This window comes from Peromyscus eremicus, chromosome 1 (genome assembly GCF_949786415.1).
Source record: "Peromyscus eremicus chromosome 1, PerEre_H2_v1, whole genome shotgun sequence".
Classification (NCBI taxonomy): domain Eukaryota; kingdom Metazoa; phylum Chordata; class Mammalia; order Rodentia; family Cricetidae; genus Peromyscus; species Peromyscus eremicus.
In genome coordinates this window covers 148,853,427-148,870,127 of record NC_081416.1, presented here as the reverse complement: position 1 = coordinate 148,870,127, position 16,701 = coordinate 148,853,427, and the positions used below count along the sequence as shown (strand labels likewise).

Below are 16,701 nucleotides of genomic sequence, written 5' to 3'. Positions count from 1 at the left end.
TGTATTACAGACCAGTTATGACAGGGGTAGGTAACAGCACTGGCTGTTGGCCATTCTGATCCGTAAGAGCACCCATCTCCACCCGGCATTGGGGAGCCTTGTTGTATCTATCTCAATGCCTTGCCCGTTTCGCCTAAATGAAAACCACAGGCCACACAGGCTACCCTAGGCAGCTAGGGTGAAGGACACCTGTAGATCAACAGTGCCATCCATCCCCACACGGAGCCCACCTGGACTGCATTTCCGCTTGTGTTTTTGCTTGCTGATGTGAAGCTGGCTGGAGAGGCTGGCACGCGGCTTGGGGAGTGGCCAGCCCCTGTTGCTGAGGAATGCCAGCCTGGCACTGGGAAGGCGCTCCGGCCACCTGAGAGCCGGCAGGCGGCAGAGGGGAAGAGGAGAGGTGCTGCTTCTGGGGCTGCTGCTGCTGCTGCTGTTTGTATCGGGAGAGGCTGAAGAAGAGGCCTAGAATGGCCTTGAGGTTCCCATTCCTGATCTCTGCAAGACAATAGAGAGACTCTTGTCACCAGAGGCATAAACGTGGGGAACAGCAAACCTTGTCAAATTGACAGCATGGTTGAAACTACCATGAAAATTTAAATGTTTTTAGGAAAACTTAATTTTGTATGCAATATGCCCTCCCTGTCTAAACTGGAAACGACTTAGCATAGTCAATTTGCTTGTTGTTCGCATGAATAAAACTTAAGTTCCTTGTTTAATATGTATTATAGTTTTTAGAACACATATGCAAGAATGCCTTTGCACAGACAGTTTAAATAAAATTAGATTCTTGTCAGCCTCTCTTTCCACATTCAGTGGGCTTCTTCAGCCCCACCTGAGTTCAACTCCTCGAGGTCCATTAAGATCACTCCTAAGCCACAAAGAAATTAGTTTTGTCTCCCTATGGGGTTGCAGGAGACCCAGCAAGTCAGAACTGGCTGGCTGGCTGGCAAGGGCCAGGAGGAACTTCTCAGTAAGAACCAGTGAAAGAATAAGTGTACTCAAGACTGAGTCTGTGATCTGGGCAAGGCTCTGGATCCGGAAAGCTCTCTGGCACTAGCAGAGACACTATGGTCTAGCTCCAACTGCCAAGTCCACATTCTGAGCCTCAAGCCACACAAAGCATGCCAAGTGGCCGCCATTGACTCCAAATCCCCTCTCTCCTCTACCTAGTCATCTTCCTTACAAACTCATGGCTCAGCTTCTCTTGTCCTTTGAATCCTTAATTCTATCTAATTCAAGTTGAGTGTGGGTCAAAACATAAGAACCAGCTCCTATCAGGACTCACATGAAATACTTCCTATATTAAAATAAATTTGAACAGAGCGGGAAGAATTTTAAATTCCAGACAGTACTTTTCATATTAAAATGCATTTGCCTCAAGGCATGCATTAAAGAGCTGTGGCAAGGAATAAAATATTTATTCTATACAGAAGCTAAGCATCCATCCTTTTATGTAGTGTTTTTTAATACCAGCTGCCAATGGCCAGAGGCTACACTGACCCCAAGGGAGTGTAATAGGGCCACCAAGGAAGAGGAACCCAAAGAGCTGACACTCCTCCTCCTGCTGCACGGGTGAGTGAGCAAGCGACCCCAGAGCAAGGCCAAGGAAGCTTTAGGGGCCTTGTGAGAGGGGTGGGAGGCAGCAGCCATGCTTTTTTTTATAGGGAGTGCAGGCCTCTGCCTGAGTCCTGGCTGAGGAAACCTGCCCAGGAAGGCACAAGGGCTTCTTGAGGTCCAATGCAGAGAAGAATGTGTGAAGGAAAAAAAAAATGTATGCCTTCAGGACAAGCCCTGTTCCCTGCAAAGAAGGCAGGGCAGCCAGCCACGGCTTTTTGGGAGCGTTGTATAACCAAGCCCTTCTCCCAAGTTAGACTGGGACAAAGCCGAAACATCCCTTTCCCCAGGCCGTGAAGGAACCGACAATACACACTTCTGGAATCTGGTCTTCCGGCCACACTTTGGAGGCTAGCAGGTTCTGTGAAGGCTGACCGGGAAAGCTCAGGATTTACAAAGTCTACACATCCAGACTCCAGCCTATCACTCTCAAGCTGTGCCAGTCACATTCTCTCTCTGGCCTCCGAGGAAAGGCAATGATACTTTCCTAGCCAGCCCCATCAGGCAAAGCTGTCCTTGCAGAGTAAATGAAGGCATCTGCCTTGAGATTCGCTGTGAACAATGATACGCTCCACCCCTCTTGGTGCTACAGAAAGACCACAGCCCCAGAACCCCAAAGGCAATAGCCATATGGCTCCAGCTTCATGCTGTACCGGTGATGCCTCTCATGGTGATGACTTTTCCAATGTTACTGTGCAAACTATGACTTAGTTATTAAAGGTTTGTGTGTATGCATATCTTGCTTGCATAAATGTGTGTGCATGGTATTTTTATATATGTGTCTTCATGTTGCAAGACTCAAAGCCTCTGTGCCTTTTGCCTGCAGAAAGGGGTGTTGGATCCCCTGGAACTAGAGTTACTGTGAAGTGAACCCAGGTCGCTTGCAAGAGCAGTCAGTGATTTTAACCACTGAGACGTCTCTTCACTATAATTTATTTTTAAATGGCATTTTGCTTTGTATGCACGAGGAGGAAGGGGATGCCATGGCATACCTGTGGAAGTCAGAGGACAACTTATGGAAGTCAGTGCTCTCCTCTCAGCATGGAGGCCCCAGGAACTGAACTCAGGTCATTTGGTGGCAAATGCTTTTACCTGCTAAGCCATCTCTCTAGCCCCAAATCATAATATTTATACATGGGGCACAATTATTTATGCCACAATGACAGGTGAAAGTCAGGGCGTACCTAGTCCAATTGGGATGCCGTTGCTTAGGAACTATCCCTTACAACGTGGACAGCAGAGAAAGTGCCAGAGATGAGGGTACACTCCCCAACTGTGTAGCTCAGCTTTAATTTCTCAGCTGCTTTCTTCTCCAGCCCAAGGAAACCAAATGTCCCCAGATGTCCTTATAAGTATATGAGCATCACAGGCTTGAGGCGGGGTTGGGGGTGGGGTGGGGGGGTGTGTTCAGTCAGTGACTCCGGTCGTGGGAGAACTGAAGCCAACTGAAACAACACACCTCTGGTCATCAGTTGGAAAGAGACCTGAGTAAGGGATGGAACTCAGGAGTCAACCAAATGTCAGCCTTCAGACGCACCTATGAAGGAACTTTCGGAAAACAGACAAATTCCTCTCAAAGCACGAATTCATTGGAGAGATAACAGCTATTTTGAAATCTATGTAAAATCTATTTTTGTGCCATTCCCAGTTATTAGGATGGTGGGTGATTTGGAATGGCAAGTTTTATGACTGCCTAGTGTGCATCTCTAAGCTAGTCACAAGTGCGTGGTGTCCATCATTCTGACCCCCTGACAGGGGCTATTGTCACACACACACACACACACACACACACACACACACACACACACACACACACAGTTACTTAGGGGGATTTCTCTGAGGTCATAAGCTCAGAGGTGGAACTTGAATCTGGGTTTTTTTCTAGCTCAAGGGCTGGTTTTCCTAACAATGTGTGACTTGGCTTGCTTGCATGCCCATCACATGTGGTGAATTTAAAAACAGACCAGATAATGTTTTATTTATTAAGGTAGCTGGTGGGCATTTAAGTATTCTTCATTCTCTTGGTGTATCCAACATTCCTTAACACATTTTAAAAAAAATAAACCACACAAGAAAAACAAAGAAGGGAAAACAAGAAAACTAAAAAAAAAAAAAAAAAAAAAGAAAGAAAGAAAGAAAGAAAACAAAAAGGCCTCAGCATGTCCAGGGGCTCAGAGTCTGCCTGCTGCAGTAGGGGGCACGTCCATATCAGCACCCATAGCCTGCCAGCCCACCCCGAGCAGCTGTCCCCACTGGGCTCTAGCGTTCCCTATCTACTGTGACCATCCAGCCATTTGCTGCTCATAGCTGCTTCCCTTTCCCCTACAGCACTTCCAGCTGTCGGAAGTCGCGGGACTGTTCCAGCAAACGCACTTTTTCCTGGCAGTTTTATTATAAAGATCGTGGACTCAGAAGCCAACCCCAGAGGTTGGACCTCTGCAGTTCATGACTTAAAGGCTTCGTGTTGTGAAAAGCTTCAGAGCCCGTTCGCTCCCATACACAGTGAGTTCATCTCCACATTCCTTCCCGGGGGGGATGTCAGAAGAATGAGGAGAATACATGAGAAACTGAGCACGCGGACACCTGCTGGACCACCTCACTATGTATTCTGAGCTCAGAAAGCACAGGCCCTCTCCCTGAAGCCACCTCAGCCCCCTCTCACGGCTTTCCACCCAAAGGAAGCCCGAGGAAGATTCTGCTCACCCAGCTTTCTCTGAGAAAGAAAGATCACTACAAAAGAAAATCACTACAAATAGCCTCATAGTGGACAAGGTTCAACACTGGCTTTCTTTCTGGTTCTTCAAATAAACTGAGGTAGTACACACCATGTGTACAGAAAATTAAGTATATAATTCAATGATTTTTAGTGAATTTAATCGGGTCTAATATTAGAATATTTCTATTGATGTAATTTCTTGCACTCAGTGGCAATCAGTCCTAAAACTCCCAGGAACCCACGAATCTGTTTCCTCTAAAGATTTGCCTTTTCTAGACATTTTACGTAAATCTTACCATTTGTAGTCTTTTGTATTTGGCTTCTTGTACTTAACATATGTTTTGTTGTTGTTATTTTCTAACTTTCTTTTTATAGTACTGGGACTTCACACATGCTAGACAAGCCTTCCTACCACTGGGCTACATCACCAGCCCTTAGCATAACGCTTTGTTCAGCCTCGGTAGAACACGCATCGGCTTCACGGTGCTGCATAGTATATCACTATATGGGCATACCATATTTTGCTTATCTATTCCCCAGTTGATGAAATGTTTAATTTTGTTTTCATGTCACAAAGAACTCAACAGAGTTGAAAGCTCTAAAAGCCACATAACCTTGCCCATGGGTGGTCTGTAATAGACAGCATCCCAAATAGCTAGAATTGTGCTTTGCCACATTTCCAAATGGTATTTGTCTGGTGAGCCAGCTCCACAGAGGAAGTCTAGAAACAAAGCCCACAAGAATGTTGACATTTCCCAAAGCTTTGAGAAGGGAGACTCATTCTGCATGTGATCAGCCAAGTTCACCTAGACTTCCAACACGAGAACTCCCAGCATGAAGTGTCTGGCCCAGGGAGACCATGGCTGGCTATATACTTGCTTTCTTTTCTTGGGCCACCCCCTTCAAATGGAAGGACAGATGGTACAGACCATTCAGTTCCGGTGACGTTCACTACTTTTAGGACACATACCTTCTTTGGTTTCTGCCTGACACCTTTGTTCTCACTGGCTTGTACTACTGTGTTCACACACAGAGATAGTAAAGTGGATGTCAGGTATGGTGCTGAGCCAAAGGTTGGTTGTGTTTTGTTTTTTGAAACAAGGTTTCATGTTAGCCCAGTGTGGCTTTGATCTCAGTATAATCAAAGATGACCTTGAACCTGTGATACTCCTGCCTCTACACCCCAAATGCTGAACTTAGAAGCATGCGCCTCCACACTTGGCTTATGTGGTGCTAGAGACTGAACACAGGGCTTCCTGCATGTTAGGCAAGCATTCTACCAGTAAGCATGCTTGCTACCAAGAGAGCCTTCTTTGGCAAAGTTATTTTGTTTCAATACTTTTTTTTGTCATTGTTTGTTTGGAGAGAGTCTCACTATGTAGCCTTGGCTTGATATTCCCTAAATAGACCAGGCTGGCCTCAAATCATAGAGACCTACAGGTTTCTGCCTGAGATTAAATGAGTGGCCACAACCCTGGGCTTGTTTCAACATTTTCAAAGAGGAATCATGTACCTCAGAACATCAATATAAACAAACCTGCCCCAGAGGGCAGAAGGAAATTTTGAGTCAAAGCCTAAGGAGGAGGCTCCTGCAGATGGCAACTGGGACACTCTTAGCCAACTCCTGCCAGCCCTGTGGGTCTGGGGCATTGCGCCTGCAGGTGAGCATTGCTCCTGCAGATGAGCTAGCTGCGTGACTGCCTTGGACCCTCAACATGCACCTCACTCTGGTGGCCCTGTGTCCCACCAATGGTACTGTCCATGGGGAAGGTGGATCTAGAGCACAGCAGAGCCCATGGGGACCCTTGTGCGGAGGGACAGGAATGGCCATTCAATGCTTCACTCAATAATGTGAAGATGATGGTAAATGGACAGACTCCACCTGCTCCCTGCACCCCAAGGGTCCAGAGAGACTTCCTGCTCCCCCACCCACGATGAAAGGAGGAGCAGGTTGGCTACTGATGTCACTTCAAATGCACACACTCCTTAGGGAGTCACCTAGAGGAATTGCCCGTGATTGCTGAGTCCGGGGCCTTCCACTTGCCTCTGCCCCTGTTCACAGTCACCTGTAACGCCAGAAAATCATCATCGTGTTTCAAAAAATAATGCAGCTTTAATGCTTTGTGTTTTCCTTTTGAAACCAATTGAGTGCCCCAGGCTCCTCCTCAGAGGCGGCACGCTGGCAGCTGGAAAGCCCCACAGATGCATCTCCACCCTTTCCCAGTGATTGCAGCTGGCTTTGGAACGGCCGGGCCGTGTGCACCTGTCTTGTGGTGCTGTAGTAGGCAGGCCTGCCCCAACCTGCCTTTAGAGAGCCACACCGAGCCTTTGTTCCAGGCCCAGACGGCGGGTGCCTAGGGGCAGTGGCTGCAGTGATAGTCCACAGAGGTACTGCTGGTCTGAGCGGGCCCCTGGCCCACGCCTCCTGCACTCTTGGTGCCCTTGAAGCTCAGGCCCGGCGCTTTGCTTTTGGAGATGTGCCAGAGTCTGCCAGTTTATGCCTGTCCTGCCCTAGGGTGATGTTCAAGATCTGCCCTGCCCTACAGTCCTTCCAGACTCTACCTGTCATATCTGACAACCTGTCCTAGGGAGTGGGGGGTGGTCTTTCTGAGAATGCCTGGGCTTTGTTCTTCCTGGCCCTGAGTCCATCCTCCCCTGTGGTGAAGAAGCAGAGGTCAAGAATGAAGTGTAGTCCATTGACGGTTGGGCACACTAGGTATTCTTTGGGTTCCTGGGCCTGCAAGTTGATTATGACTAAAAAGAGCAGCACTTGAAGAAGTACACTGTCCAGTGCAGCTATAAAAGGCAGATGCCCTGCTTGGGCAGCCTGGGGGGGGGGGCTCTCCAGAGATAGATAGCTTTTCCAGGGTGAATAGGCCCTTACCAGAGATATCACTCACAGTCTTTCTGTGTGTATATACATGTGTGTGTATGTGTGTGTCCAAATGCACTGTGGAGGAGCCTGGTGAGGCCACAGATCAACTTCTGATGTTTTCCTCCATCATTCCTCACTTTGTTTTTTGAGACAGAGCCTCTCATCATTGATCCTGAAGCTTACCAACTGGCTAACTATCTGGTCAGAGAGCCCCAGGGATCCTCCTGACACCAACCTCTGTCTTCCTCAACTCTAAGTGCTAGGTTTATAGGCAAGGCACATTACATGGGTTTTGTGGGCTCTGGCTCGGGTCTTCCTGCTTGCACAAAGAAGCACGTCACCCCTGAGCCATGTTTCCAGTCGCACTCACAACAGCTTCCAGCCAGGTTTGCCATCAGTAAACCCTGAGTCCCATAAACTCCAGCTTCAGCCACGAGCACTGGAGCCAATGCAGGGAAGTTCGCCAGAGCACAGTCGGCATTTGTTCAGTAAATACTCACTGGGTAGACTTCTATGCCTTATAGAATAAAGAAGGGCGCAAGGGAGAACAAACGAAGCGGAAAGACAGACAAAAGACAGCTGGTAAGTGGCCAGGGATCACCTCCAGGCCTAAGGGAAGAGCACAACTCTGTAGCACCCTGCAGGTGCTCTCCTGGAGGGACAGAAGCCCACACCATTCCCAGACACTAAGAGGAACATATTCTGCCACCTACTGGTCAGCACAGGAATAGCACAGTGGAACTGTTCTCTGAAGAGTCTACTGCTGAACTCTATAGGTCCCAGCAATGTATACAAAGTCCACAGAGACAACAGCCCAGGCAGGGAAATCCTCTAGGGAGCCTTCTGTAAGTCCTGAGATCAAGGTTGGCCAAGATACTCCCCGAGACTCATGGAACAGGGTGACTGTGCCTGCCCAAGGCCAGGCTTAGCAGAAGGAGAATTCCAACCCCTTTCTGACACAGCATTCCATGCAGAGGCACACTATGCCCAGAAGCCATGGATGCCACCCACCTCCACCATGGAGAGACAACAGCTCAGAAACACAGCCAGAAGATCCAAGCTTTCACCTCTTAGCAAAGACAAGGCATAGGCCCAAGTAGAACAGATGAGGTCCGCGAACTTACCTGCTCCACTGTGGATTCCTGGCCTCACTGCTCCCCTCAGCCCCACCCCAACTCTCAGGGCCAATGCTCCCCTACATCTTTTCAGAGCACACTCCTGCTATGCTAGCAGGAGCAATTGGAACGCCCCAACTGCTCTACCTGTTCCGGGGAAAACCGGAGGCAGATGCAGCCTAATGAGGTTGGGAAGATGCCTGGCCTATGGCAGCTTCAGAGCTGGCAGCTGCCTGTATTTACCAACAGTGGGAGGGGGAGGAGGAAGGGTAAGAGAGAGTGAGAGAGATTGTGTGTGTGTGTGTGTGTGTGTGTGTGTGTGTGTGTGTGTGTGTGTGCGCGAGAGAGAGAGAGAGAGAGAGAGAGAGAGAGAGAGAGAGAGAGAGAGCGAGAGAGAGAGAGAGAGAGCGAGCGCCTGAGAACTAAGAAGATTCCAAATGGAGTGCTGCCTGAGGAGGCAGATAATTCGGGCCAGCCCACTCCAAACCATTACCCCACCTGACAACAAACCTCTAGCCGACACTATTAGTGCTAATTAGCCACCAAATCCAGGTTAATCAAAAGCTAATCAGGAGGTTAAAGTGCGGTAGTGTGTTCACAAACCTCACTCTCCCTGTTTTCAAGAGCAAGGTAAGGTGTGACCACTATAGACTAATCAGTTCCCCTGGGCGCTGGATGGTTGAACTTGGTTCTGTGGTTGCTTGTTCTCTTTCCCACAGATAATGGCTGATGGATAACCCACTGAGCCACAGGACTGGGAATCAGTGTTGTTCAAGCGGGCACTTCTCCAACTGGAGCAGCGTGCTCCCTCTCTTCTCCCACAACCTCTGTGGCATGCAGACATGGCATGCACACCGGGCTGAACTCTCAGAGCGATCTGTCAGCTGTCAGAAAGCACCCTCAACTCTGCCTGGAAGGGCACCCAACCAGGACAGCCCACCAGCACCCCTGGTCTTGACTGTAGCAATGAACTGTTAGGTAACAGGTGGGTATTGCTAATGATGAAAAGGCGTGGGCTCTGACTCACCTTCTGCAGACAGCCCCTGGGTGTTGATTCCCTTAGCTGCCAGGAAATTCAAGCAGGCATCTATGTTTTCAATCTAGAGGGGAAAAACACAAGACACATTGAATACACATTCAGCTTTCTCCAGACACACTCATTAGAAACCAACAGCAACCAGAATGCACTCAAAACGACCAATGAGATAGATGGAGAAGGTTGGGACTCTTAAAGCATTGTCTGTGCTCGCACAGGAAGCAGTTACTTAATATCCCAACCACATGGTGCCAGAAGTCGAAGCCTTGGATTGCTTACAGATGCCAAAAATAACCAGGGTGGAATGAGATCTCTCATCTTGATCAATGTCACCACAGTGTGAGCCTCAAAACCAGAGCAGTTGCCAGTAACACAGAGGTGGGGATGAAACTGATAGACCCACCCATCCTCCAGCTGCTGGGAGAAATTCCCAGTCAGTAAAGATGCAGGCAGTCAGATGTCCAAATGGTGAGCGGCAGTTTCAGCAGGAATCAATGCCTACCCTCAAAACTCTCAGCCTGACAGGCATTGCAGGTGACCACAGAGGCCTATGACCCTGTCCCTGTCCTTTGTCCTTTTCAGTGGCAAGGACAGAGCCAACAGCCAGAGTCTGGGAGGCTGCCCATGTTTGCTAGTGTCGACACCAAGGCCAAGGGCAAATCGATGCTAGGCCTTGAACAAAAAGCAATTAGGCCGTTCCCAAAGGTCTGATTCGACTTCTGCTGTCAGGACTAATTACTTTTTGTTTTAAAGGAGACTATTCTGGCTTGACGAACGTCTCCAGTGACCAAAAGTAAAAAGGAAACCACTTCTGACTGGGTACAGCAATTTTTGGACTTCAGAGAATTTGCACTACACAATGAAGACTCCTCCCTCATCCACAACTAACTCCTGCAACAGGATTTCCCAGCCACCTTCCAGGTTTGTATGCGCTCAAGCCAGTATTTACTCCATGGAGTTTATTCTAAACGAACAAAGGACTGCTCTTTCACAATGAACATATTCCCTTCTCCCCACTCTCAGGCAATGCCTTGATAGTCCCCACAGTCACAGCCAGTGTGAAGTGTTTTATCTTAATAGCTCTAATCTGAGGCTAGCTCGGCTAATCTGAGCTCTGCTACTGACTTCCAGCATCTTCCTCCTCCACTCATTGGTAGATCTGCATCTACCTCCTGAGGTCTTGGATTCCAGGAGTATGTTATAACATCCAACACAGTCCATGCTTTTATCATGGTCTCGAAGTGATGGTGGCTCTCACTATTTAACTAATTAAATAGGCCAGGGGACACCTGACTGAAACTGTGAGTGACATCTTAGAAGAGCCCACACAGTCCCCAGCTTGAGGGGACTCTCTCCTGGCGCTTTTTTTTTTAAATTAATGTTAAACCCAGGTTTCCTCTCCTTCTGAACATCCAGCCCACCTTGAAGGCCCTCGCTAGGCACACTGCGGCCATATAGTCATGATGCCACCAGGTCCTACCATCTTGGAGGGGAGGGGCAACCGGGGAGAGAGGAAGAGATCACTGCCTTGCCCTGGCACATGGTGTGTGTTGGGCAATCTGCTCCCATTTGTGAGTATAATAGAATTACACTTCCAAATACTGTTTTACCCTATTACAAAATCCTGCTTGTAAAAGAAAATACTAGTCGTAAGAGAAAATACTGTCTGTGATGGCTTGTTTCTGATATCTGTACAGCACAACACTTACTTAATGGGAGGCTGTGGACCCATAAAGAGGCACTGTTACATACACAATGGGTGTAATATATATGTAATGTATATAACATATATATGCATATACACACATTTATATAAAGAGAGGCTCTCACTACATGGCCCAGGATAAACTTGAACTGTTACGCTAGCCTCCAGCCTCAGTCTTTGGAGTAGCTGGTACCGCAGGTATACACATCCACCTCCAGCTCAACCTCACTATCACTTTGAAACCACAATAAAAGTATGAAATTTGTTGAGTATTATGACACACTCCTATAATCCAAGCACTTGGGAGGTAGAGGCAGGAGAATTGGAAGTTGAAAGCCTACCTGAGCTAGATGAGACCCTGTCTTAAACAAGAATTGGAGAGATGGTACAGTGGTTAAGAGCACTTGCTGCTCTTCCAGAGGACCTGGGTTTGGTTTTCAGCATCCATATGGCAGATCACAACTGTCAGTAACTCTAGCGCCAAGAGATCCGGTGCCCTCTTCTTGTTTTTGCAGACAGCAGGAACACATGTGGTGTACACGCATACATGCAGGTCAATAATCATACATACAGAATAAAATACATCTTGAAAACCAAACAAAAATACTGTATACCAAATAGTTTCATAACTGTCTTTTTTCTATAATCCTATGCTACCTCTTTAATAGAATATCTTTATCTTGCATGTGGCTGATGAGAGAAGCTTAGGTAATTATATCCCCATGGGAAAAGAGAAAAGGAAAAAGCTGTCTTTTACTGAATTTTTGTTAATGCCAAAAGGAAAAGTGGTACAGTTAACATTTAACCTAGAAAGGGTCATGTAATAAGGCTAAATACTTTGGTACTAGAATAAAACTGTGAAACTTCAGGAGAGAGAGAGAGAGAGAGAGACTTAAGAAAAGCACTCTGCAACGCCGTACTTCCAGAGAACTCCCTTTCCAAGGATCAGGTAACGCAGTTACTCCTGACATCCTGACATCTATAGAACATTCAGTGCACACAGCATCATGCACAGCGTGTGGCAGGCTCTTCTTGCAAAAGCTAGCCTTACTACATTTCAATCAGCCATCTTCTGAGATTCTTTATAGCATTAAGTCTATGAGAAGGATGAATAAGTCTAAGTAGGTCACCATTATAAATAGGCACATTTTCTCCGTAGTTAATTTTTTTGAAGTTCTATCATTCTTTCATAGAACTTCATGGTTTCATTCACATTCCTTCACTGGGCGGGGAGAAAGAGTAGAAGAGGTAACGTTACTGTATGGGTGTCATCTTAAGGCTGCCATAATGCAGGTGGGGGTTGTCCACAGCCATCTAGTGCGTAGAGGTCAGTGACAGTCCTACTGTGTGCAGGACTGCCCTCTCTGGGGAAGGATGACCTAGTCAGATGCCAATCGTGTGGAGGCTGAGAATCCTTAAGCTGATGGTTGATTCAGTCAGTCAGCCTCGCTGGGCACATGTCAGGCACTGGGATCCATTCTTTGGATGCCATTGATTTTAGTGAGGACCACACAATGGGGAAAGTGAGGCAAGAAAACTAAGGCCAAGCTTTAGACCAAGATCACCCAGGTCAATGAAAGTGCTGGGGACTGCACCCAGGAAGCCCTCCTATCTTGCTCAGGGGCCTGCAGCCACATACTCTTCCTCTTTGGGGTCCACAGCGCCCTTCCACGCCCACCCTGATTTCCCCGAGTCGGGGAAGCATCGGAAAACTCTCTCCTTAGGTGAGCAAGAAGCATGAGGGCACCAAGAAAACCCAAGGGACGACATCCAGAAGGCTGAACTGCACTCCTAGAAAACATCAGATGAAAGACTGAAAACTGGGCCACCGTGTAAAGGTCACCCACAAGCCCACAAGTACCCTGAAACTGTCCCCAGTGCCCTGAACTCTGCACAAGAGGAGTTAAAAAAAAATTCCTCAAGTCACAAATCCACTCTTTAATCATGTTCTTCTGGGGCTAGAAATCTTACTCCTGACAAGGGGGCTGGGACCCTCCCTCTTTTCATCTGCACCCCAGGAACACAGTGAGGCTGGGGAGCAGGAAGGGGTCAGGCCTGGATTCCAACCGTCGGCTTCATTTGGAATGAGATCAGAAGCCGGGCCTGCTGCTTTGATCCCGGTCCTCTCGTGATTACAAGTTACCTTAAGGTTGTTGTCCAAATACGGCTCAGGTGAGCAACCCAACTCCACGGCTGCTGAGACTGCCTGCTACCCCCCACCCCAGCGGCATCACAGTGCTCATTACAGCACAAAGATGCCCACCCCTGTGCCATCTCTAAAGAGGCTCCTGGCTCATGTGTGATCCAGACACCCAGTGTGAGCTGAGGATCCTGCTAACACTGGGAGGCAGGGAGAGGAAAAAGAGACTCTTAACAAGAAAAGTATGTAAATATGACCAGAACTGTTCATTAGCACGGTGCAGCCAATATAAACCACTTTCCAAAATTAGCTAAAAGAAAACAAATCTGTGTGAAGTCTGACATTCCGGTACTGCCTAAGGGGGGTGGGGATGGGTGAGAAGGCTTTTGTAATTGTTGCCATAGAGACGGGTCAAGAGCTCTGGGTTGCTCTGGTGGGCAGCATCAGCTCAGGTTGGAAGCCCAGCAAAGGAGCCACTATGTGACCTAGATGCAGAAGGTGACTATCTGAAGGATGGAGCAGGAAAAAGGAACAGATGAAGGCCAGGATGCCTTCCCCAGAACCGCACTGTTTGGAGCCAAATGCAGCACAGCCTCCACCCTGAGCAGACCCTCCTCACTGTCTGCCATCACCTCCGACTTGAATAGGTTCTCTACAGTATCTGCACTTCAGGTGTGCCGGGCAACCTCCAAGGCTGGTGTGTTACAGTCTTTTTCTCAGTACTCAAAAGTCCATCCTGTAGACCAGTACTCAAGGGGTAGAAGCAGGGGCATATCTATGAGTTCAAGGCCCACTTGGTCTATATAGCAAGTTCCAGGACAGCCTGGGATATGTAGTGAAAAGCAAATGGAAAAGCTCCTATTTCAGTTGTGATCAAGACTTGACTGGGGTCTCATGCTAACAAATACGCAAACCTCACAGGAAGTACTGTTGTCTATCTCTTCTGGAGCTTAGACAGTGATCAAATACCATCTGTTGTAGCAGTTGCCATGGCAACACCTTTCTCTGAATACCAGCAGAGCTGAGTGCAAAGCACATGAAAATGCTGAATGCAAGCAATGATGACTGACGCTCCTGGAGCGTGGAGCTCCTGGCAGAACGGGGTCTTGGTGATACCAGGTCCACACAAGCTGCTCACTGTGCCCCTTGGTGCTCTCCACTCTGGAAGAGGGCAAGGAGCTATTGCATCAAAGTCAAGCCCGGCCACAGCCATGGTTGGTTGGTTTGTTTGTTTGTTTGTTTAAATCACAAGATGCTCAGACCCTAGGCAAGGTTAGGTTTGAACATGCAAATTCTGTCACTCAAAAAGCAGTGTGACTTCTAAAGTTTAAATATCAGCTCAAATGATTTGTGTGTGTGTGTGTGTGTGTGTGTGTGTGTGTGTGTGTGAGAGAGAGAGAGAGAGAGAGAGAGAGAGAGAGAGAGAGAGAGAGAGAGAGAGAGAGAGAGTGCTCTTCACGCCTGACGGTGCTACTTGCCATCAAAATTCACCATGGAGATGTGAAGATGGCTCAGCAGGTAAAGGTGTTTCTGCCACAAAGTCCCGATGCCTTGAGTTTCCTCTCTGGACCCCACAGTGGAAGGAAACCAGTTCCTCAAAGCTGTCCTTTCCACACATGCACTGTGGCACATAAACCTGCACTCACACGTATACAGTAAGTTACTGATGTGGCTCTGAGAGGGACCACTACATAGTAGGGACTTAATGCTTGCTGACTGAAGAAATGAAGGGGAAAGCGTGTTCAGGCCTAAGGAAGAGGCAGAGATGGGGAAGGAGGTGAGGCAGGACCTTTCCATCACCAAGGCAACTGCAGCCACACCCATCCCAGCCAAGGATGGGCTATTCTGTGTTGGGCATAGCTCCGGCCACAGCCTCCACATGAAGCTCTAGGAATTATGGACTAGAAGAGAGATGAAGAGGCACAGAAGCAGCCTTCAATGTCTGATTCCATGTAAAAAGAGTGTGTCCTATCTAAAGGTTACCATGCTCCTCTGATAACCTGTTCTCATTTCCGTAGGGAGCCCAGGAAGCTCTGAGTGAGGGAAGTCTTGAGTGAATGTGTATTGTTGACATGGGAACGGCTATGCTAAGGGCTCAAGGCCTCAGACCCATGTGATGCTGGGAAAGCCATGCCTCGTACGGATCAGGCTCAGAAAGGCCAAGCCTCTCTGTCCAAGTCCAAGCGCTTGCAAATGACTGATCAACGTGTACAAACAGCAACTGCAGCTTCTTCTTCTGGATGTTTACAGCCTGAGACGGCTCAACCCCTCCTCCACGTGCTGCCCATAATACACAATTTGGTGCCACATTATCAGCGTGCACACAGCCCTCCAGACTCCCTGCCTTCTTGTGTGTAGATGCGTTTGTATGTCTGTCTTCTCTTCATCCTCTCACCAGCCAGGGTTCCCAAGGACCCAACACACCCAAGGTAAGGTACATTTCCACGCCTGTTTACAAAAATAAAAATACACAAATAAAAGAAGGAGAATATCAACTCAAAAACCAAACTCCACTCCGGGGACATGTCCTTCTAAACACTGGTCACAACACACTAAGGAGGCATGCCAGATGTCTGCCAGCTTTACTTTATTTCCTCACACCTCTGTCAGTATAACCCCAGCACAGCTCACACAGAGCTTTTATTTTAGAGGGAGGCTTCAGAAGTGAGGGATCACACCCCAGTTGTCCATCTTTTCCTAGACCAAAAAGAAAAAAAAAATACTGGGAGCACTCAGGCCTGACCTGTAGATCACCCAGGTGCTGCCTGCCTGGATGGTTTGTCAATCTGCTTTTAGGGGTGTTAATGGGCACAGAGTCACGGTCAGATGGGAGGGATGAGTTCCGGCCTTCTATCACAAAGAAGGCTGACAAGAGTAAACACTATATTGTATAATATATAATATAATATAATATTATATATTATATAATATAATATTATATTGTATAATCAGAATAGCTAGACATGAGAACTGGAATGCTGTCCCTCCAAGAAACACTCATGTCCAAGATGATGGATAGTTTGTAATCAAGACAAGCAACGCACCATACAGGAATACTGAAACCTCAGGGTGTATTTCAAAGATGTACAATTGTCTGCCACAAACTTAAAAGCAAGTTACTAGTCCCCTCCCCCCTTTTTTTAAATTTATGTGCCTGCATGAGGGAGTCTGGTGCCCTGGAACTAGGGTTACAGACAGCTGTGAGCTGCCATGTGGGTGCTGGGAGTTGAACCTGGGTCCTCTGGAAGAACAGCCAGTGTTCTTATCTTAACTGCTGAGCCATCTCTCCAGCCCCTACTCATCCCCTTTTTGTTGTTATTGTTGTTTCATTTTCTTTCTTTCTAAAGAGTCCTTTTTCCCCTTTTTCATTAATAGCGTGGGTGTGTGTGAACGCACACATATGTTTGTGCATGGGCATGTGTGCCACGGCATATGTGTGGAGGTCAGAGGACTATTTGTAGAGTCAGTTCTTTCCTTCACCTTTACATGAATTCTGGGGA

At 47.7% G+C, this 16,701-nt stretch overlaps 1 protein-coding gene across 1 annotated transcript in view; it reads right to left on the bottom strand.

Annotated features, from left to right (window-relative positions):
• Nav2 (neuron navigator 2) overlaps positions 1 to 16,701 on the bottom strand; it is a 371,946-nt gene that overhangs the window by 207,270 nt on the left and 147,975 nt on the right. The window contains exons 4-5 of the mRNA XM_059274283.1: positions 9,348 to 9,420; positions 231 to 495 (exon numbers count right to left, since the gene is read on the bottom strand). Of these exons, the coding sequence (XP_059130266.1) occupies positions 231 to 495; positions 9,348 to 9,420 (338 nt within the window). The remainder of the gene's footprint in view (positions 1 to 230; positions 496 to 9,347; positions 9,421 to 16,701) is intronic.